Source organism: Leptopilina boulardi, unplaced genomic scaffold (assembly GCF_019393585.1).
Source record: "Leptopilina boulardi isolate dan_hultmark-lab unplaced genomic scaffold, ZJU_Lbou_2.1 LbouV2_347, whole genome shotgun sequence".
Lineage (NCBI taxonomy): Eukaryota > Metazoa > Arthropoda > Insecta > Hymenoptera > Figitidae > Leptopilina > Leptopilina boulardi.
Window position 1 is genome coordinate 458,503 of NW_026137915.1, and position 22,603 is coordinate 481,105.

The following is a 22,603-nucleotide window of genomic DNA, read 5'->3' on the forward strand; positions in this document are numbered from 1 at the left end:
AGAACCTCTGGTATCTACGATTTCTTGAGGATAACACAGTTCTTTGATTGCTGCAATAACTTTATCAAAATTTTCTTCGACGGCTTTTACAGCAGCATAGTGAACACTCCAACGGGTTGTTGATAATTTTTTGACGGAACAGTCGCAATGATTTATTAATACATCCCATCGATAGGTAGATACAGAGAAAAATGCGAAAATTTGCTCTAAAGTTGCAAAAAAAAAAATAAAAATTCATTTTGTGTTTCCGGTGACAGGTATGATACATGTCGATCCAATCTCATCGTGTGTTCTTTCAATACAACATCATACTTAGAAAGAAGTTTTACCATTTCAAGAAAGTTTCCTCTATTCGTTGAATTTTCACTTTCATCGTGGCTTCGAAATGCTAAATTTTGTTTGGACAAAAATAGAGTTATATCTAATAACCTTGTTAAGATATTTCTCCATTTTTTATTTTCTGACTCCATATTTTTCAACAATTCACTGTCTATAGTATTTTGTAATTTCAGACCAGTTTCAAAAAGTTTCCATTTTTCTAAATTTTCAAGGTGTTCTTCCGAGTTTTCATGTTGTACCACTTTAGGATTTAACTTCCACCATTTGAAAAATCCGCTTACAAATAAAGATCCGTTTTCATCACTGCTGGCAAATAAGCGACAACAAAAACAATATAATTGTTTGCTGATTGGCGAATAGACCATCCATGTCCTAAGAATTTTTTGACCATTAGGCATTTCTTTAGAAAACCATGCTGTTGATAAGCAGCGCATTTCTCCTTTAACTTTTATCCCTTGTCGCAATGTTGGCTCAAATGGTCCGTCCTTGTTTTGAAAATGACAACTCCATTTATTCATTACACAGCCACACAAAAAAAAAAAAAAGTTCTGATCTGGGGGTCTGACTATATATTTTCTATGTCTTTTGGGTCGCTGAATCCGAATCCGAGGCCCATTCAACCCCATCACATCAGGTTTTTGAAAAAACCTCAAAAAAACAAAATGGCGGACACATTTTTGGAAAATTTATCGGATTCGCTTGAAACTCGCTACTCGGGGGTTTTTGGGGTCGCTGATTACGAATTTGAAGTCAGTTTTCAAAAATTCAAAATGGCGGATCCAATATGGCGGACATTTTTTTGAAAAATTTGCCGGATTTGCTTGAAACTCGCTACTCGGGGGTTTTTGGGGTCTCTGATTACGAATTTGAAGTCAGTTTTCAAAAATTCAAAATGGCGGATCCATTATGGCAGGATTTTTTGTCAACTTTATTAGATTCGCTTGAAACTCGTTACATGAGGGTTTTTGAAGTCGCTGATTACGAATTTGAAGTCCAATTTACAAAATTTAAAATGGCGAATCCAATAAAGATGTTCTTTTGAGAAATCAAAAACTTGAGTGTTTTAATTCACCCGTATTTACTTTGTATCTTGCGTGTGCCTGCGTCCAGGGCACCTCCACGTGGTGTACATTGGGTAACGCAAATGCCGACGGTACATTATATAGTAAAATAGACGTGATAACATAAACATTGAAACTAAAGATATTACGCGCGTTTAATAGCACAATTTGTAGGTTTTTTTAGATTATGTCCGAATCCTGATATGATAAATTTAAACTGACTTCAAATTCGTAATCAGCGCCCCCAAAAACCCCCGAGTAGCAAGTTTCAAGCAAATCCAACATTTTTCAAACAAATATCCGCCATATTGGATCCGCCATTTTGAATTTTTGAAAACTGACTTCAAATTCGTAATCAGAGACCCCAAAAACCCCCGAGTAGCGAGTTTCAAGCAAATCCGGCAAATTTTTCAAAAAAATGTCCGCCATATTGGATCCGCCATTTTGAATTTTTGAAAACTGACTTTAAATTCGTAATCAGCGACCCCAAAAACCCCCGAGTAGCGAGTTTCAAGCGAATCCGATAAATTTTCCAAAAAAGTGTCCGCCATTTTGGTTTTTTGAGGTTTTTTCAAAAACCTGATGTGATGGGGTTGAATGGGCCTCGGATTCGGATTCAGCGACCCAAAAGACATAGAAAATATATAGTCAGACCCCCAGATCAGAACTTTTTTTTTTTTTGTGTGGCTGTGTTATTGAAACACGACAATTTTCTGAAAGGGGTAAACGCCAATGTGAAACATCTTGTAAAATATCCAAGCAGCTAGTTTTCTTCAATTCATCATCTCTCATTTCATCGGGTTCGAAACTCTTCGATTTGTTTACATTATCTTCTATTACATTGTTATTATTTAGTTCTTTTTCACTATTAGTCGACGATACATGACTGTCGAAAGTGTTTTCAGCATCAGGCGTCGTAATTTGAACGTCATGATGATTTTCTTCAACTTTTACATACTTCAGCAGGGATCCAGAAATACTTTCTATTTCATTCAGTTTTGCCTTTTTATCTTTTCTTTGCTGACAACCGCTTTTCCTTTTAGACATATGTACTCCTTGAGGCATGATCAACTTAATGCTGGCACTATACCAATAAAAAATTAAAATTTTACTGTCACCCTGATTTGTTAATATGGAACATATATATGTGTGTAAAAATAATAATATTAAGTAGTATCACTTACCAGGATTTTCACATTTGCAAATAAACTTACTGATAAATAATTGCTTTATATAATTTATATTGCTGTGGTTATGGAAAGAAAACGAAAACAAATAGGTTATACATATTTTCAAAATATTTTCATGAACAGCTGTTTATAAAATGCACGGATGTAAAACACTTTTTTGTTCTGAACATTTCTGACAATAGAATCTTTGATTTTAAATAGATGCATCCAGTAGTATAAAAACCATTTCAAGGCGCATACTCAGTTTGGACAATATTGCAGGAAATTCTTATTGGTAGAATGACACGCAGGCGCATAGTGTTATTTCTTCAACATGGAAAAAATCTCAATTCGAAAACGAACTCAATTCCTCAAGATGCAATTTTCATAAGAGTGTAAAGGATAGGCTATTTGAAATATAAATAACTCATTAAATAATCTGATTTAATACAATTTCATGCCAAAAGAGTGCAATTGGCCAATGAAAATTTGCAAAATGTTAAAAAATAATCAAAACTTTTTTCACCGTTAGATGGTGAGAGGGTGACGCTATTTTCTTTGTAAAAAAATTTATTTTAATTCAAAAAATTTTTTTTTTTAGTTCAAAAAAAAATTTTTTATTGACTGAGTGTCACCCCCTAAAGAGTTTCAAAGATAACAGCGAGGAGAAATTAATAGGATATGCAAATGCTAATTGGGCAGAAGACAAAGAAAATAGAAAGTCAAATAGTGGCTATTTATTCAAACTTCAAGGCGCAACAATGTGTTGGGCATCGAAAAAACAAGATTGCGTGGCACTAACGTCAACAGAAGCGGAATATATTGCTCTTTCAGAAGCAAGTGAAGAAGCAATGTGGTTAAGAGAATTGCTTATATTCTTGTTTGTTCTTTTGTTTCTTCGGTTTCAGATAATCATCGTTGAGGAAGGGTGTTGAAAGTATATACAACGATGTAATGTCCCTAAACATTGTCAATTCTATTATGAGAGAAGGGTCAGTCCAGGTATCAAAGGTACCGTCTAGCACAGGGTAGTGAGGGTGTACTTTGGGCATGATAAGCTAGTTACCTGCTAACCACTCAACCAGGAACACTTTGATTTATTCAAGAATAATATTCTACTTCACACTTTTTGTATTTCAATCTTATTTGACAAATTAATGTTTCACAATAAATATATATATATGTATTTGATGTTGATTCGGTATCACTAATTCATTAATTACTACCTTTATTGTTTTTCCCATTAATTACTTATTTCGCATACGCTGGTATTAAATGGCATTCGCCAACAAAATAAAATCGTACTTCGATGTAGTTAATCTTTTTAATGGTCTTGGATCAAAAGCTAACGCGAAATAAAATGTTGGATTCGTTTACTCTCAGTACGGAAACTTACGTTCGATGCATCAGGCATCTTGGTCTTCCATAAATTTGGTTGCGATTATAAGATATCAAGATATAAAAAATATGGTCTTACACAGCTTGCAGAGATGATTGTTAAAGATATAAAAGAAGTTAAAAATGGAATTGAATTTGATAACGGAGATGTTGTATTTGGCACCGCTTCAGCATTGACAAGTGATATGTTAGGCATACAAATGTTCTGTGGTTTTAAAGAATCTTCAACTGCTTAGCATAACATTTTTCACTGTCACTTGTTAAATAAGAAAAATTATATTATTGTCAAACAGCTATGGTTCGATCTGTATTAGATTTTTCATTCCGTAAAAAATATGCTTTTTATTTTAATTATTTTTAAAATAAATGGAAATATTTAATTTCTGTAAAAATGTTTTTTGTTTAATATCAATAAAAATTTTTTATACAATGAAAATAATTGTACCTACTTTTGTTTTAAAGTTTAAAGTACAAATGTTTAGGCAAGTAATTACATTTTTAAGAAATGTTATGAAAACATTCTCAATTAAGTTTAATTTTTATATGTCAGTATTGAAATAGATAGTTTCACTTAAATAAATATGTAACAAATAATTTTAAACAATTAAAATTTTTTATGTGTTTTCATAAAAAAAATAATAACCAGAACAAATATGACTTTTTTAATTTTTACTTGAAAATAAGTTTTTTGTTTAGAATTTTCAATTCTCCAAATTTGTGTTTTATCGAATTTAAATTAACCTTAATATTCATTAGAATAATATTTAGGGTAATCAATTTTTAATAAATGTGATTTACTTTTTACAGATTACTCCTTACCATTGTTTTTATTTAAAAGAATTCTAATTTAACCGAATTTTAATTTAAGATCATTTGAAATTTAAAAGAATTTCAAAAATCGTAAAATATATGGTTCTTATTATCTTTTAAGAAAATAATATTTTTAAAAATCATTCATCAATTTAATTATTATTAAGATTAAAGTAATTAATTATTTTATTATTTTTAACAAAAATAATTAATTAAATTTAAGTATTAAAAATAAATTCAAATTTGTAATTTATTTAAAAATGTAGGATTTGGTTAATTATCAAAATACTATATACATGTATATAGTATTTTGATATAAAATTTTTTATATAGTTAAAATAATTATACTCATAGTTATAAATTAATGTTTAAAGTAGGGTTATTTTTTTAAAGTAATATTTTTAAAACATTTTAAATTAAGATTAATTTTTATTAAAATTTAATTTAATTATTTTCACAAATATTTAGTTTTGTATATTTCTTAAAGCATAACAAATTTGGAATATAACAGAAATAGGGGAGTGTAGTCAGGGTTGGACATAGTTTTGACTTTTCTCTATTCTATAGCCTGTAAAAAATCAATGAAATATGCAGATAAATGATTAATAATATCCTTCAAAGGATAGAACGGCATTCAAATTTACTTGGAAATGTGTAAAGGAACCACGAAATTGAAATAAAAAGCCCGTATTATGTAATTTTTAGATTTTCGCTTGTATCATGAAGCTGGTCTGAAAAGTGAAAAAAAAATTATCAAAAATTTGTATTTCCTTTCTTCAATTAACGTTCATCTACAAAACGATTAGAAATTCTTGCAGACCAGAATTACTTAGACCACCTACCCGTCACTATAATTTGCCAAACGACGATATCAGAATACTTCGTACAGTGACGCTCCTTACTGACAAACAGATTCATTCTGGTATCGAAGTTTTTAGCAGGTGTAAAATTAATAAAGAGGCATTCACATTCGATTTATATAGGAGACAGAAAGTTCGTTTCAATTTATGCGCATCTTGAGAAGGAAAAACGATGTTCAGAGTGATTAAACTTTTCGTTAAAATTGACGCGACTGTGTTCTGCATTCTGCGCAGACTCGTACAATCACATGAGCTAAATCAACAAATTCTACAAAATGAATTAAATTTGAATTTTTCATCGATTATTCAACCTATGCGCGACAAATCTTCTCTTAAATTAGAGTTTTTTATACCTTAAAATAACAAAATAACTAAAAATTTAATTTGTAAAATACGACTCATACTCTAGTAGGTTCAAATTATCAAGTCGTTCGTGAAAATCTTTTTAAAATTCTAGGGCATCCACCACATCTAAAACTTTCAACAGATGTTTGTTTAACATATGGACAAATGTCCATATGTATATATGGAATATACATTAAGTATGTAAATTATCAAAGAAAGTATTGGTGTGAAACGTGCATGTGGTGTAATTCTGCCGAAATCTGCTCTATAAATTCGAGTATTAATTAATTTTAATTTACGCAGAAATTGTTATAAAAACCGTTTCAAAACAAATTTGTTATTCTACAAGAAATTCCACGTGGAATTCCAAGTTGACTTTTTATGTGGAATTTCCATAGGGCGGTTACCATGAAATCGTTTCACGTGAAATGTTTTATTGTTAACTTGAGAGTGTTTTGACTCGCAGCGTTTAAAATACATTATTGAAATCTTAAAATGTCTGTATGCGAGCAAATATTTAAGACGGAAGTTGGCAGAATAAGCAAATTACATTTTTGTTAAAGGTTGGAAATCGAAGTTGACTGAATATGTAAGTTACATTTTCCTTATAGGTTCAAAATGAAAATAGACTTTAACGAAAATGTAATTTACATATTCAGTCAACTTTCGCGTTAAAGATTTGCTCACATGCGGACATTTTAAAATTTAAAGCATCTATTCTAAACTCGGCGATGCAACACTCCCAAAATATCATTCAAAACATTCAATGAATCTTTGGAAATTGTCGATGCTGTGTGGGCAACAATTTACAAATTTTCAAATACATGTCAGAGCGGTTCAATGGTTAGGACTATCGACTCGAGTGCGTTAGTATATGATTGGATAACCTTTATAATAATAAAATTTTTGTGATATAATCAGTGTTAAAAATAAAATTTCTCGATTAACTGTTTATTTAGGATAGCTATTTCTGCTCTATATTGTTTCTAAATTTATGTAATTTATAGACTTGTTTAAGTAGATGAATTTAAATACTCAATTTATAACAAATTATTCCAAAAAGACTGAAACTATGTGCAATTTTTTACAAGATACATTCCAGTAAATAGTAAAATGTTTTTCAGTTATCATCAATGACGAAGACAATGAAGTAGCCAACAAAAGCGTAACGAGTTCTTTGAAAATGCTGAAAGAAATGTGTCCTAGTTGCGTGGGAGAAGTCTACGTAATTGAGATAGATAGTTATGATCATAATAGCACTATTGAAAGCTTGTGTGGTAATTGGACTGCGATTCTTAAAGATGAAAGATCACGATCAAATATACCGGATTTAGTTCTTGACGTAACAAGAAGTGGATTGGCAACAGGATCTGTCAATGTTTTTACAGCTGGTCTTGGCTTACCAACGGTTTCTGGCGAATTTGGACAAAAAGGTGATCTGCGGTAAGTTATTTATTCAGAGAAATATTATTTACAAAATTTTTGAAACATGTGGGAGAATAAGGAAAAAGATATATTTAAGAGGAGGCATATCATTTATTTTAACCCCTTAGAAGTTTCAAAGCTTGCTTCGTAAGGTTTGAAACAGTACTTCAATAGTCAAAAATTTAATAATAACATTATTATAAATTATTTGAAAAATTATAAATTAAATATTAGAAATAAAATAATATTAAGAACTGAATTTAAATTTAGAGAAACAGAATTTTTGGAAATAATGGAAGGAGAGAGAAGATATCTACAGATAACACAATGAGAATGTAAACAGGAAAATCAATAGAAAGAGAAGGAAGAAATAAATTCAAATAAAAAGAATTATTAATTTAATTAAAATTTAAATATAGTTTTCAACAAAATAAAGAATTTTTAGAAATTATTATTAAACATATAAATTTTATTTTACATTTTTTAAATATTTATAAAATAAAATAATAAAAGTTATTTTATTTAGTAGATATGTAAGGGGGCTTCTGCATAAGGCGTTGACTTTAGCTATATCTAGGAACCCCCTTATATATTTTTGATTGCACAATTCTATTTTTGCAGTAAAGAATGTTGAATGTTTTGTTTATTAAAAATTTAATACCCAAGGAATTTATTTGCACTATATTATTTTTTACTCAGGCATGTTTAGGCAAATAAGAACTTAAAATGAATCCTTTAATAGATGAGATAAGAAACATTAGATAATTTTTGCAAGTTGAAACTTTTTAACAGTTTCGTTTGTTACAATTGGAATTTAAAAATTGTTATTCAAGCTTTCTTTATCAAGGGATATTATTGTCACATGGAATTTTTATTTGCAATCTGGTGCGTATAAAAGGGAAGTCAAGTTCAGCATTGTTCATTAGTTTCTTACAAAGCTAGAACTTGACAACCTCGAATGAGTAACTGTGAAGTGACACAAAAGTTTGAATTTTATCGAAACTTAAATAAAATAATTCAAGAGTCTCGCGATTTTAAAGATTTATTTGAAAGATTTGAAAAATTAAGTCTTAACGAAAGTATTTTTTCATAGTTTGAAAAAATAATTACAGAGATTTAACTGAGAAATTTGAAAAATTAAATATAAAATAAAAACATTATTTCGGATTTGCATCTCGTAAAAACCAGATTTGGTTATCGAATTGTAGTGAACATTGGTCAAGAATTTTCAGTGTTTTTACCCAAGAGAATTTTCGATGTCATTAATGAGGATGAAAATCTATTAACTCATTTAAAAGGATTGTCTGCAAACGAAAAATTGGGCCTTAAATATCTTGGAAGAGTATATAATCATATTGAATTTCTTGAATTGTAGAAAAAACAACAATGTCTTATATGCCGAGAAATCAACTGAGTCTTTCAAGTACATTTAATTTAAATTCATCATTTATTAAACAAGTTACGATAGGAGTACAAATTGTTAATAAAGGGGAATTAAATAGTGTTTTAAAATTTGATTCGAACCATCCTAGAAGCAGTGTATTTTTCAATCTGAAGAAGTAGACAATTTTTAAAAGTCATATGAAAACGATCACATCATATTTCAATGTGTAACGCATTTTCTTGTAATACGTTTTCCTTTCCTTAGTGAAACTAACTTTCCTTTTTCCTCCCCTTCTTTTCAAGGACAACATTCCTTGGACCTTTGGCTACCCCAAGGAATGGTCCAGAAGCGTAGGGCAGTTGTCTCCGAGCCCTCTTTTAAATAGGAACCTTTTTAATGTTAAGTTTACGAACTTGATGTAAAAGCTGAGTAACTCAATTAAAATAAATACTTAATCTACGGATAAGCAAATTTAAATTGTTTTGTAACGTGTTTTATTTAAACCCGTCACATTTTTGGCGATCCTGCCAGGATAGTCGATACGATTCTTGCTATATCAAAAATCGGCTATCTTTGAAAAAAAAACCACTCGGAGTTCTCTGTTTCTCAGTGTTAATTCTAAGTGAATAAAAGTGAGTGTTTTTATATTGTAAACGGTGATATTTTCACTGGGAATTACCGGAAAACACGTACTCTGGGCCGAACCAAGTAAGTTCGATAGTGATTCCGTGGGTAAAAGTCCCAGGAAAGGAGCGACTGTCTATGGATCAGCGTTCAAATTTTTTTCTCTTCAAAAAACATTACGGATAAAGCGACTTCAATCTGCGAGGACTCATCTACGGATCGACTCGACATTTATATATACACACATATATATACACATCTGGTTTTGTAAGCAAAACACATTTTTTTTTAACAATAAGTTTCATTATTTTCATACACTTTTTCAAGTTTATTAAGATAATTTCATTTTCTATACATTATCGCATTTTTGTATTCAAGTTTATATTGAACATATTTTTTTTTATTACTACTATTAACTATAAGTAATATAATAGTTGTAATCATGTCTACGAGTGGCAACTCAGAGAATTCATCCTCAATCCAAACCGATATCCTTAACCAGATTTTAGAAAGATTAAAATTAATGGAAACCGCACAATCTTCTCTCTACAAAAGCGTTAACCAATTGAACAAAGAAAATTTAAAACGGGTGCAAGAGATTAAACAATTAGCTCGCGAAGACAATCAACTTATAACGGAAGATGATAATGGTAGCGAGGAAAATTTCAAGGAATTAGAACGGTTACGCATCGAACATTTAAAAAAAGATAATAAAAAAAATAGTTTTAGCCAGGAAAAAATAAATTCCCTTCAAGGATATACAACAGATAATAGACAGAGACCCCCTACGTCTAACAGTTTTATGATCGAAAACCCGGTGGTGCCTTCTTCACAAGAAAACAGTCTTTTACCTGCTAAAGAAATAATCCGAACAGTGGAAATTCTTAACGGGCGTGACGATGTGGGTACCGAAGATTTTATAAAAACAGTTCAACGCGCGCGTCAACGTTGTTCACAGCAGGAACTATTACTCGATTTTATACTTACAGAAAAAGTAGTTGACAATGCCAAACGTTCAATAAGGCATGTCTCGATAAATAATTATGAAGATTTTTACCAAGCACTTAGGACAAATTTAGGATCCGGAACATCAATAGAATTATGTCGCGCAAAATTAGATTCGTGTAGACAAGGAAACGATAATGTTCAAATTTTTAACCAACGTTTTGGAAAATGTCTTAACGAACTTTATTATGCGATACAATCCGAACACAGTACGACAATTGCGCGAAATGTGGCCTTACAGCTCGAAGAAAAAACAGCGATAAAACGATATATTATGAATCTTCGAGATGACCTTGGCATGCAAGTTAGGCCATTGAAACCAACATCTATAAACAAAGCTCATGAAGAAGCTCTCGAAGCAGAAGTATGGATTCGTGAGAAAACAAGGTTTAAAATACCAGCGACGGTACGGAATTTACAACAAAGCTCTACACCAATGCGTCCAGCGACACGTGCCTCTATACCTGGGCAACAAAGCAACCCACCTAACCATAATATGCCCCTCTCTCAAAAAGCACAATTACAATGTACTATTTGTAAAAGAATAGGGCATGTAGAATCGCAATGTTTTAATAAAAAAGGTAAATCGCAAAATTTTCAATTAGGACAAAGAGTAAAGAAACCCCCCCCCCGAGAGTAAATCTGACACAAGAACAGTGCCCCGAATCAAACAATTACGAAAATCAAGAACAATCCCACGAGAACACGGACAATTACCAGACAGAATATCCTACGTCTCAGGACGACTTCAGTCAGTACTATTACGACCACGAAGATTCGAACGAGACATCCGACTACTTGTCGATTCAGGAGCCTCAATAAATTTGATTAAAAATTCCTGCGTCCCTCACTGTTTTCCACAATTAGAACAAGAAAAAGAGTTCAAAATGGGAAATGAAATACATAAGTCAAAATTCAAAATCGAATTGCAATACTTAGGTCAAAATCATGTTTTTCATATTGTTCCTGATGACTTTCCCATGCCCGAAGATGGAATTATGGGACTTTGTTTTCTTCGGAATTATCAATACAATCTATCGAATACTAAATTAGATCTTAACACAAAATCACATTCTCTCATCGATGACGGTATACTCATTCCTCCTAATCAAATAAAATTAATTAAAATTCCGGTCTCAAAACAAAATGGATGTGCAGGATTTATAGATAACCCACATATTCCTGATTCAATTTTCCGAATTTGTGATTCGACAATTACAGTACCCATTGTTAATGACTCTCTAAATCCAAAATTACTTTCGATGACTGAATTGGATTATAAAATACTAAAAAACGAACCTCGTAATTATTCAATTCATCGTATTACGGACGAAGAATTTTTCGCACGAATTAAACTTCTGACAGAAAACACAAGAATAAATCACATAGAACCTACTATTCGCGAAGCGATTCAAAAAATTATTCAATCTTATCACGACATTTTTTCACTTCCTGGGGACCCTCTACCTTGTTGCAAATTAACGTCCCATCGAATTGTTTTAAAGGAAGATAAGATTATTAACATTAAATCATACCATCCGCCCGAAGCTCACAAAAAGGAAATGAACAGTCAAGTAGGAGACATGTTTTTAAAAAAAATTATTAGACATTCCATGTCCCCCTATAATTCGCCACTGTGGCTGGTTACGGATTTCAGAAAAATTAACGACATGACTGATCAAGACTCTTATCCTCTTCCGGTGATAGATGATATCCTGGATCATCTGGGAAAAGCAAAATTTTTCTCAGTATTTGATCTAAAGGCGGGTTTCCATCAAATACCAATGGAAGAATCTTCAAAAAAATTCACTGCTTTCTCTACGCCAGAAGGACATTTCGAATTTGAAAGGATGCCGTTTGGACTACGAAACGCGCCGGCGACTTTCCAACGCATGATGGATCGAGCTCTTAAAGGGTTAATTGGAAAAATTTGTTTTGTATACCTCGACGACATTGTCGTATTCGGTTCGACCATAGAGGAACATAACCATAACCTAGTTACACTTTTCGAACGTCTCCGACAAACAGGATTAAAACTACAGCCTGATAAATGTGAATATTTACAGCCGGAGTTAGAATACCTCGGAGATTGCATAACTAAAGATGGAGTAAAACCCAACCCCGCAAAATTATCTGCTGTATCCAACTTTAAAAAACCAGAAAAAGCGAAGGAAGTGAAATCTTTTCTTGGTTTGTCAGGTTACTATCGCAAATTTATCAAAAATTACTCTACTATTGCAAAACCATTAACCGAATTGACTAAAGATTCGACTGATTTTGTATGGACACATAAATGCCAGGAAGCTTTCGATAAATTGAAATTAGCACTGTGTCAAGCTCCAGTTTTGCGTTATCCTGATTTTGATAAAGAATTCGTTTTAACCACTGATGCGTCAAACGTGGGTATTGGTGCAATACTCTCACAAAACGGACACCCATGTTGCTATATTTCAAGAACTTTAAATAAACACGAACTTAATTACACTACATCGGAAAAAGAATTACTAGCTATTGTTTGGGCAGTTAAACGTCTTCGACAATACCTTCTTGGACGGAAATTCAAAATCTTGACCGATCATCAAGCTTTGAAATGGCTATTCAATGTTAAAGATCCATCTTCTCGACTAATGCATTGGCGACTTCGTATGGAAGAATATGAGTACGAAATAGAATATAAAAAAGGATCAGAAAATACAGCAGCCGATGCTCTTTCGCGAATTTTTGCAATTGACGACGTAAGACAGGAAATAAATTCGCGAAATTCTGAATTCGATCTAGAAGAGGAATTGCCTGACATCGAGATTTTAAGCACAAATAATGATCGCGATTTGCATACGCCAATACCTCAAGAACTAATAAAACCGAGAATGGAAAATGTTAGTCCTTTTGAACCATTACTAATAAACGATGCAGTTGACCAGGCTCAAATCCCAATAACACAGCCCCACAAAAAAAAAAAAGTGTCATGTACTTTTGACCGGAATACCCTAACCCTATGTATTTTGACGCGCTGAACACGAATCAGAAGTCCGTTTTGCTCCTTCACGTCAGCATTTTTTTCTAACCTCAAAAAACATGTCGGATTTTGAGAAGTAGGCGATTTTTTTAAAAATTGATGTATTAACTTCAAACTTGGTATCTGGGGGTTTTTTGTGTCGCTGATTACGAATCTGAAGTTAGATTTTCAAAATCAAAAATGGCAGATCCAATATGGCGGACGAATTTTGAAAAAATTTTAAGATTTACTTCAAACTTGGTATCTAGGGGTTTTTTGGGTCGCTGATTACGAATCTGATGTCAGATTTCCGAAATTCGATATGTCTGATTCAATATTAAGGAATTATTTTTAAAAAATTGTCAGATTATTATGAAATTTGGTATCTACAGGTTTTCTAAGTTGCTGACAAGTAACACTAGGGAAGTGCCATACGCCGATTTTTCAGTAACTTGGCAGTTTTGTAGTTTTTTGAAAACAATTTGACACGTATGTTTTGATTTTCCCCAAAAGCTGATTTATGGGGGGGAAATACCCCTTGAATTTTTTTTTGGTAGGAGGACATTATTTTACGAAATTTTTCAAAAATTAATGTGCAATAGTGTATCTGGGGGTTTTTTGGGTCACTGATTACGAATCTGATGTCAGATTTCAAAAATTCAAAATGGCATATCCAACATGGGCTCCTATCAGCCACATTAGATACGCCATTATCAATTTTTGAAAACTGACATCAGATTCGTAATCAGCGACCCAAAAAACCCCTAGATACCAAGTTTGAAGTAAATCTAAAAATTTTTTCAAAATTCGTCCGCCATATTGGATCCGCCATTTTTGATTTTGAAAATCTAACTTCAGATTCGTAATCAGCGACACAAAAAACCACCAGATGCCAAGTTTGAAGGTAATACATCATTTTTTTTAAAAATCGCCTACTTCTCAAAATCCGACATGTTTTTTGAGGTTAGAAAAAAATCCTGACGTGATGGAGCAAAACGGACTTCGGATTCGTGTTCAGCGCGTCAAAATACATAGGGTTAGGGTATTCCGGTCAAAAGTACATGACACTTTTTTTTTTGTGGGGCTGTGTAATCGAACACGAAGATAACGTCACGATCGAAGTACAACAAGTATTTAAAGATTATTATAAATGGTTCAATAAACGCACTGAGACACGGGAAGTGGAAAAACCGAATGCGCAAGGTAAACTCTGGAGGAAAATATCAAAGAACCGTGAAAAATTAAATCCGAATATTATAAAGCTACCAGAGTACAACGAAAAAGACTGGTTACAAATTCTAAATCAACAGGCGGAATGGGCATTAGAACGAAAATTGACTATTCTTCGACTTCATTTTGATGACCCAACTATCACTGCAACTGAAAGGATTAAACTGAAAATTCTAATTTCATTTTTATGTCATAAATACAAAAATTTAAAATTTCACACTTGCTTCAATTCATCCACGGAACTCACTCAGGAAGAGCGTCAGCAAATATTAAAGGAATGCCATGGTTCAGTAATGGCACAACACTTTGGTGAGAACAAATCAATCATGCGTGCGAGAGAACTGGGAACTTGGGCAAATATGGAAGCAGAAGTTATTGATTTTATAAAAAAATGTCACGTATGCCAAATTCAAAAGTTGCAACGTATTCGGCATAAGGTAGAGTCCATTATACCAGACAAGCCTACGAACCCAAATGATAAAATTGCAATGGACATCTTTGGCCCACTTCCGGTTACTGTACAGCAAAACGAATATATTTTGTCAATTCAGGATATGTTAACAAAATACCTTATTTTAATTCCTTTAAAGAATGCAACTTCTGAATCCATTATTGAAGGGCTTTTCGATCATTACATATACACTTTTGGATCTCCTAAACACATTTTAACTGACCAAGGCCAGAATTTTGTATCAGAACTTATACAAAATTTCGAGAATCTGTTTAGAATAAAACATGTTAAAACAACAACCTTTCACCCTCAAAGTAACGGTAGTTTAGAACGTGCACATGCAACGATAAATGAGTCCGGATTGGAATGGACCTGCCACGGTCATTAGTGTTAAAACAAACAATAATTATGAAATACTATTTAACAATGAGAGGCAGTTGATACATTCTAATAGATTAAAACCTTATTATCATTAATTGCAGGGAAAATGAGGATCATAATATGGGCCACTTTACTATTTGGAATTCATGCCGATGTTCACCTGCGAAAACTCGAGGATACAACAATATTCGCAGAAAACCTGGGTATAACAAAATTATACCACGAAACATGGAAATTAATTTTGGGAATAGACACCTGCAATTTTGACAAACGACTTACAGAAATCACTGAAATTTACTCTCATGCTTCAAACTTATGTAAAGACTGCATAGAAAAATATGAACTAACTCTTCTTAAGAACCGGCTGAGTCGATTAGAAAACTCAAAGTTCCTTCTCCATCAAATATTAGGACAGTCTCGATACCGTAGAGGAATTTTAAATCTTGTAGGATCAATCTCAAAAACTTTGTTCGGAACATTAGACGATCATGACTTATTAATAATTAACAACGAATTCGACGCAATATATAAGGACAGTAACATCATGGCCGAAACAATTGGAAACCAAACGCGGATAATAAAAACCCTTTTAAACAGTGCCTCCCATGATTTGAAAACCTTAAACGAACAATCTCAAAATCGTATCTTACAACTAAATCAATTAATAAACTCGACAAATACTAATCAGAAAAATATTATTGTTAACAGTCTTATCTCTACCATGGAAATTGCAGTTGCGGAATATGGCGAAGATTTAAATCTAGTTATCGATGCCATAAATGATGGCAAGCACGGAATTGTGCATCCTCAAATTTTGACACCAGAAATTTTAATACAGGAATTACGGCACATAGAAGAATCCGACAATCAAAAATACCCAATTAAGTTAATCTTAGATAATTATCAACACATTATCGATATCTCAGAAACAACCATTGGAATAATTAACAAAAGATTGGTTTATATACTCAAAGTTCCCATTTTAGAATACGAAGATTTGCAAACTTTTCACCTCATTCCTATTCCTATTCCCCATGGAAATAGTTTTATAGCTCCTATCCCTTCTCATGAAGTTGTATTGACGAACTTAGAAAAAAATATGTATGTACCTTCAGACATTGATAGTCTAAAACTTTGTAAAGAAGCTAATGAACTCCGAATCTGTAAAAGAACTCAACCGACCTATCTTATAAGTGAAACTCATTCTTGCGAAACAAGCATTCTAAGACGTCAAAATAAACATGTTTCGGATAAAGTATGTCAGTTCTCTGCATTTAGAATCTTAGAGTTAGTTTTCATCCCACTGAAAGATCCAAACCAATATATATTAGTTCCTGAAACTCCTATGGAACTAAGTGTGTGGTGCGGAACAAACACCGAAACAATAAAGCTTAACTTTGCAAGTCTACTCTATAGTGACAATGACTGTACCATTCAAACTCCGAAATCTATCTTTAAACTACGAAAATCAAAAGTAAGGAAAAATGACATTTCTTTTAACAAAAATGTATCTTATAAAATAAACGCCGAAGACATTAATATATTAAGTAACCAATTACCTTTAATTCAAGAATCCCTGAGACACGAAAATTTTAAAGAGCTACGGCAAAGTTTGAATGTTATGGAAAGCTCCTTAAGAGCCCTTAAATCTAGCAGGAGGGCACGATCATGGATGGAGACAAGCACTGACATACTCACATATCTAGGATATTTATCTTTAGGAATAATTACTATTTATAGCTTCCACAAAATAGGTTTTTTTAATTGGATAAAACGGCTAATACCGAACAACTTATGTATTAAACTTTTTTGCGTATCTACAACGGTTACCACTACGCCTACAGTGCATTATTCGCCTGTAGCGACAGCGCCTATCGAAAATCACAACACACCACTACAGAATACAATTGCCGACAAAGAAGTAATAATTGTACCAAAGCGAGTTAAAATTTCGAACTTAAGAGACTAAGTTTATTCTAACTGGGGGAGTGTAACGCATTTTCTTGTAATACGTTTTCCTTTCCTTAGTGAAACTAACTTTCCTTTTTCCTCCCCTTCTTTTCAAGGACACCATTCCTTGGACCTTTGGCTACCCCAAGGAATGGTCCAGAAGCGTAGGGCAGTTGTCTCCGAGCCCTCTTTTAAATAGGAACCTTTTTAATGTTAAGTTTACGAACTTGATGTAAAAGCTGAGTAACTCAATTAAAATAAATACTTAATCTACGGATAAGCAAATTTAAATTGTTTTGTAACGTGTTTTATTTAAACCCGTCACAAATGGAAATAAAACCTCGACGGATATTATTAAGTTTAGAAATTTTCAAATACGTTTTGGAGTTCTTTTAAAGGCAAATACAGTTGCCCTGGAAGATAGAAAAAATGAAAAATCATGTTATCCATTTATTATGAAAAAATCATCTTTTAAATTTTTGGAAGATCTTGTTTCTTGTGTTGATCATCGATTTGAAGATTTATCTTCTATACGCTTGAAGAAAATGTGTAATTTAATTGTGAAATTTATTACAGAAGTTTTGTGGCATAAAAATGTTTTCAGTGAAAAAAAAATTGAAAATTTTATTCAAAAAAATTATAAAAAGTTAATTATAAAAGTGGAAAGAAAATAATATGATTTTACATGTTTAGAATTTAAGCCATTATTTATTGATATTATTACTTTTGATTTAAAAAACTTATGTAAAATATTGTGTGAAATGATTCCTAAGATTAATGAAATTAGATCTACATTAATATAATGTGAACAAATTGTACTTAGAAATAAATATGCTTTTATTATAAATGAAAAATTATTACATGTCAGATTCATTTACCCAACTGTTGTGTGTACTATCAAAACCTAACCATTTTATAAATAATTAAGAACCTCGCATTTTATGTATTTTTTCAACTAAATAAATATCAGAATATTTAACATTAGAAAGTTCTTGCTCGTTAAAACATCCACTGATTGGATTTTCCTAATAATCTTTTAAAAAATATGTTACTGCAGTAGGATTACAAATAGCGCTAGTCGCTATGTAGCGCTTTTCGCTATTTAGAGTTAAAAACTTACATATTTTTAGTAAAATTTGTTCTAAATGGTGTCCAAAATAAAATAGCATTACCAGTTTTTTCAAAACTTAAACTGCAAGATCGTTATTCCAAAGAAAATATAAACATAACCTCACTGGATAAGACCTTTGACATAGAATTCATGTCAATTTCCTAAAAGATTTTATCTACGTAGCAAACCAAAACTACACGAAAGTGGAAACAATTCTCTAACTTCATGTTTGTCAACTGTTACTTTTTTCAATAAAATAATTTACAAAAAATTATTTGATTAAATATTTTGATTACACAGGCACACAAAAAATAAAAAGCTGTTTGGCCGAGACACTACACTAGTCTATTTCCATGTATTTTTTCACGCTGAATCCGAATCCGAAGTAAGAATTATCAGATTGGCTTTTATTTTTGAGATAAACTCAAAAAACTGCTCAGAAAGAAAAATAAAATCAAAAAGTTAAAAAATTTTTGAATGTCACTGCCATAGTGTAATTCCATGTATTTTTTGCCGCTGAATCCGAATCCAAAGTCAGAATTGTTAGATTCGCTGAAATTTTTGAGATAATTGCAAAAAAACGCAAGTAACAAAAAACTCAAAATATTCAAAATCAGTTTTTTGCAATTATCTTCAAAATTTGAGCCAATCTGTCAATTCTGACTTCGAATTCGGATTCAGCGTGAAAAAATACATGTAATTAGACTAGTGTAGTGTCTCGGCCAAACCACATTTTACTTTTTGTGTGCCTGTGTTATTTGAATAAATTTAACTTGAATGCATAATTTTTAACTTCATACTTTCCGCTTTAAAAAAGTACTCATAATATAATTTCTATCTTTGAATTTTACCAGCGAAGCACAATAATTGTACTAATCTAAATCTATGAAACTTATACAATTTTCTTGAGTCACCCATTTACTAAAAAAATTTTTTAAGTGAATGTAGCTTCAAATCGCTACGTAGCGAAATCTTCGTAGCGCTTTTGCTATTCGTAATCCCACTCCTGGATTCGTATTTTTTACATGTCTAACAGTAAATATTTCTATTGTTCAATTTGGAATATAACCTTTTTCAAACATATGTTTAAATTTACTTATACGAACTTTATCTCCAACTTGAAATTTCCTTAATTGTCTATTAATTGTAACATTTTTTTGAAAAATATTCAACAATAAATGTCTCTCATTTTCATTATTTACATCTTTTGGTTTCATTTTAATAGTACGATGTTTATTATTATTATATAAAGATATTAAATCACTTAAAATGTCAATCCATAACTTATAACTAATTTAGAAGAAACTATAAACATAACCCCTCTAAATAAGGACATTGACATAGGGTGTTTTCGGCATTCACTCAGAGTTAACTCTAGAGTTAACAGTGGTGCTCAATGATATTATCTTTGAAAATTTATTTACCCAAATAAAATAATTGATTTTCTGTTTTCATCACCCTGAGTTTGAAGTTAGTTGTCCTTGTTTGCTTACTTTTTTTTAATTTATACGTATTTTTTGTTTTTCATTTAAAAATGGAACATATTTTTGCTACCCATAAACGTGTTATTTTTTTAAAGTTTATAATTTTCAAATTTTTCATTATTTCCCTAACTTTAATTAATCTGAATTGTTTAAGAAACTAGATTATTTATTTTAATTAAAGTTGCTTTTTATAAATAAAAAGTTAAAATAATTTTTAATAAAAATAAATTATTATGTTTCAATTTACACTTTTCAAACAAACAATCCGTTCACAAATTTTGTCGGCCATTAAAGGTTAGGACTGACCCTTTTTCTTTACTCTCGCAAGAAAACAGAGTTAACTCTGGGTCATCTAATAATAAATTTTTGGGGACTTTTATGAAATCTAAAAACAAAAAATTTTATTTTAACATTACATTACTAGAATAAAAGGCCCGTTTCACATATTGTTACAATTGCAAACCCTGCGCCAATCAAAATGAATCGTCTATGCCAAATTGCCAATCAACAACGTTCACAACCAACAGACGAACTGAAAATCAAAATTTACATTTGAGCACCACTGCTAACTCTAGAGTTAACTCTGAGTGAATGCCGAAAACACCCATAGAATTCATGTCAATTTCCTAAAATATTTTATCTACGTAGCAAACAAATACAACATGAAGGTGAAATCAATTCTCTAACTTCATGTTTACCAACTGTTAGTTTCAAATAAAATAATTAATTTAATATTAATTATTAATTAATTAATTAATTAATTAATTAAACTATTAATTTAATAAATAACAACTTTAAAAGTAAATTATCTAGTTTAATGTTAAAATAATTTATAAAGGGAAATAAATTTTTTTAATTTAATTTAATAAATAAAAATTTTAAATTAGGATAATCTTTACCAGCCTAAATTTAAAAATTGATAAATTTTTTTAATTAAATTAATTTAAAGTTTCATTTTTTGAAAAACTCTTTAACTCACAAAAAATGCCCTATACATTTTTTTAGTAAACCCTTGCGTGAGAACAAAAATTCTATTTCTGAGGTTATATCTTCAAAATTTTTTTAATTAAATTTTTTTCCCATTTTAGACAATGTCTAATAGGAACTTTTAATCCTATAAAAAAGATAATAAATATAAATGCAATAAATATTTAATTATTAATATAAAAAAGAAAAGTAAATAGTTTATTATTATTGGATAAAGTTGAATTATTTTCTTGATTTTTTGTAAGGATAGAAATTGTAAATTAAAGTGTTAATATAATAATATTAATAATTATCATCGCCTCGAATTGCCTTTTTATAACTTTTGAGATTTGAAGTGTTACACTTGAAAAATTTGTCAGCCTTTTAGATACTTCTTTTAATTGCTTCATTTCTTCATCGTGGGAAATCTTTATGAATTTGATACATTCTTGATTCTAAAAAAAAAATTGTTAAATTATAAAATAAAGCAAATATGAGAAAAAAATACACAGAAAAACAATTGTACCAACCTAAATGTATCAAAATAATACCATTTTTTTAAGTCACCCGATAGCTAGAAAATTTTTTAAAGTGAATGTAGCTTTGAATCGCTACGTAGCGAAATCTTAGTAGCGCTGTCGCTATTTGTAATGCCACTCCTGCTATGGGATTCCGTTTAGCAACGGCGCTAAGTAGTGCTACGCTACGCTTAGCTACTCTACGGATTCTTCTAATTAAAAAACAACTTAAAAACAGGGTAGTACAACACAGTACAGTACAGTACAGTACAGTACAGTACAGTACAGTACAGTACAGTACAGTACAGTACAGTACAGTACAGTACAGTACAGTACAGTACAGTACAGTACAGTACAGTACAGTACAGTACAGTACAGTACAGTACAGTACAGTACAGTACAGTACAGTACAGTACAGTACAGTACAGTACAGTACAGTACAGTACAGTACAGTACAGTACAGTACAGTACAGTACAGTACAGTACAGTACAGTACAGTACAGTACAGTACAGTACAGTACAGTACAGTACAGTACAGTACAGTACAGTACAGTACAGTACAGTACAGTACAGTACAGTACAGTACAGTACAGTACAGTACAGTACAGTACAGTACAGTACAGTACAGTACAGTACAGTACAGTACAGTACAGTACAGTACAGTACAGTACAGTACAGTACAGTACAGTACAGTACAGTACAGTACAGTACAGTACAGTACAGTACAGTACAGTACAGTACAGTACAGTACAGTACAGTACAGTACAGTACAGTACAGTACAGTACAGTACAGTACAGTACAGTACAGTACAGTACAGTACAGTACAGTACAGTACAGTACAGTACAGTACAGTACAGTACAGTACAGTACTGTACTTATATTACAATTTAAAAAAAACGAACAATCATCTCCATGCTTAACATAAACATTTATTTTAACCCTTTTATAACCCTTGGATACATTGTAAACAATTTTTACCGCCATCTTAAATAATTATGGTAACGAAAACTAAAAAAAATTTGATTTTTTGAAAAAAACTCAGTGTATTCTCCTCTTAAGTGAATTTCAATTTGTGTTATAGCTAGTGACTTTGCGC

The 22,603-nt window shown here is 31.4% G+C and overlaps 2 protein-coding genes across 2 annotated transcripts in view; one reads left to right on the forward strand and one right to left on the reverse strand.

Moving 5' to 3' along the window:
• Positions 1-206: 206 nt before the first annotated feature.
• LOC127286084 (zinc finger MYM-type protein 5-like) lies at positions 207-2,465 on the reverse strand. Its single transcript, XM_051312379.1, has 2 exons — positions 2,096-2,465; positions 207-859 (listed from the first exon to the last, which is right to left on the reverse strand). Exons 1-2 carry the CDS (start codon positions 2,463-2,465, stop codon positions 207-209), a joined length of 1,023 nt encoding a protein of 340 aa, XP_051168336.1.
• An 865-nt stretch (positions 2,466-3,330) lies between these two features.
• Positions 3,331-22,603, forward strand: part of LOC127286085 (ionotropic receptor 25a-like) — a 29,951-nt gene continuing 10,678 nt past the window's right edge. The window contains exons 1-3 of the mRNA XM_051312380.1: positions 3,331-3,449; positions 5,596-5,699; positions 7,107-7,425. Of these exons, the coding sequence (XP_051168337.1) occupies positions 3,331-3,449; positions 5,596-5,699; positions 7,107-7,425 (542 nt within the window). The remainder of the gene's footprint in view (positions 3,450-5,595; positions 5,700-7,106; positions 7,426-22,603) is intronic.

Coding starts and splice junctions, on each gene's coding strand:
- LOC127286084 (XM_051312379.1), bottom strand. CDS start 2,465: ATGCCTCAAGGAGTACATATGTCTAAAAGGAAAAGCGGTTGTCAGCAA. Junction 860..2,095: donor AGAAAATTGTCGTGTTTCAA/TAACACAGCCAC, acceptor TGTGTGGCTGTG/TAATGAATAAATGGAGTTGT.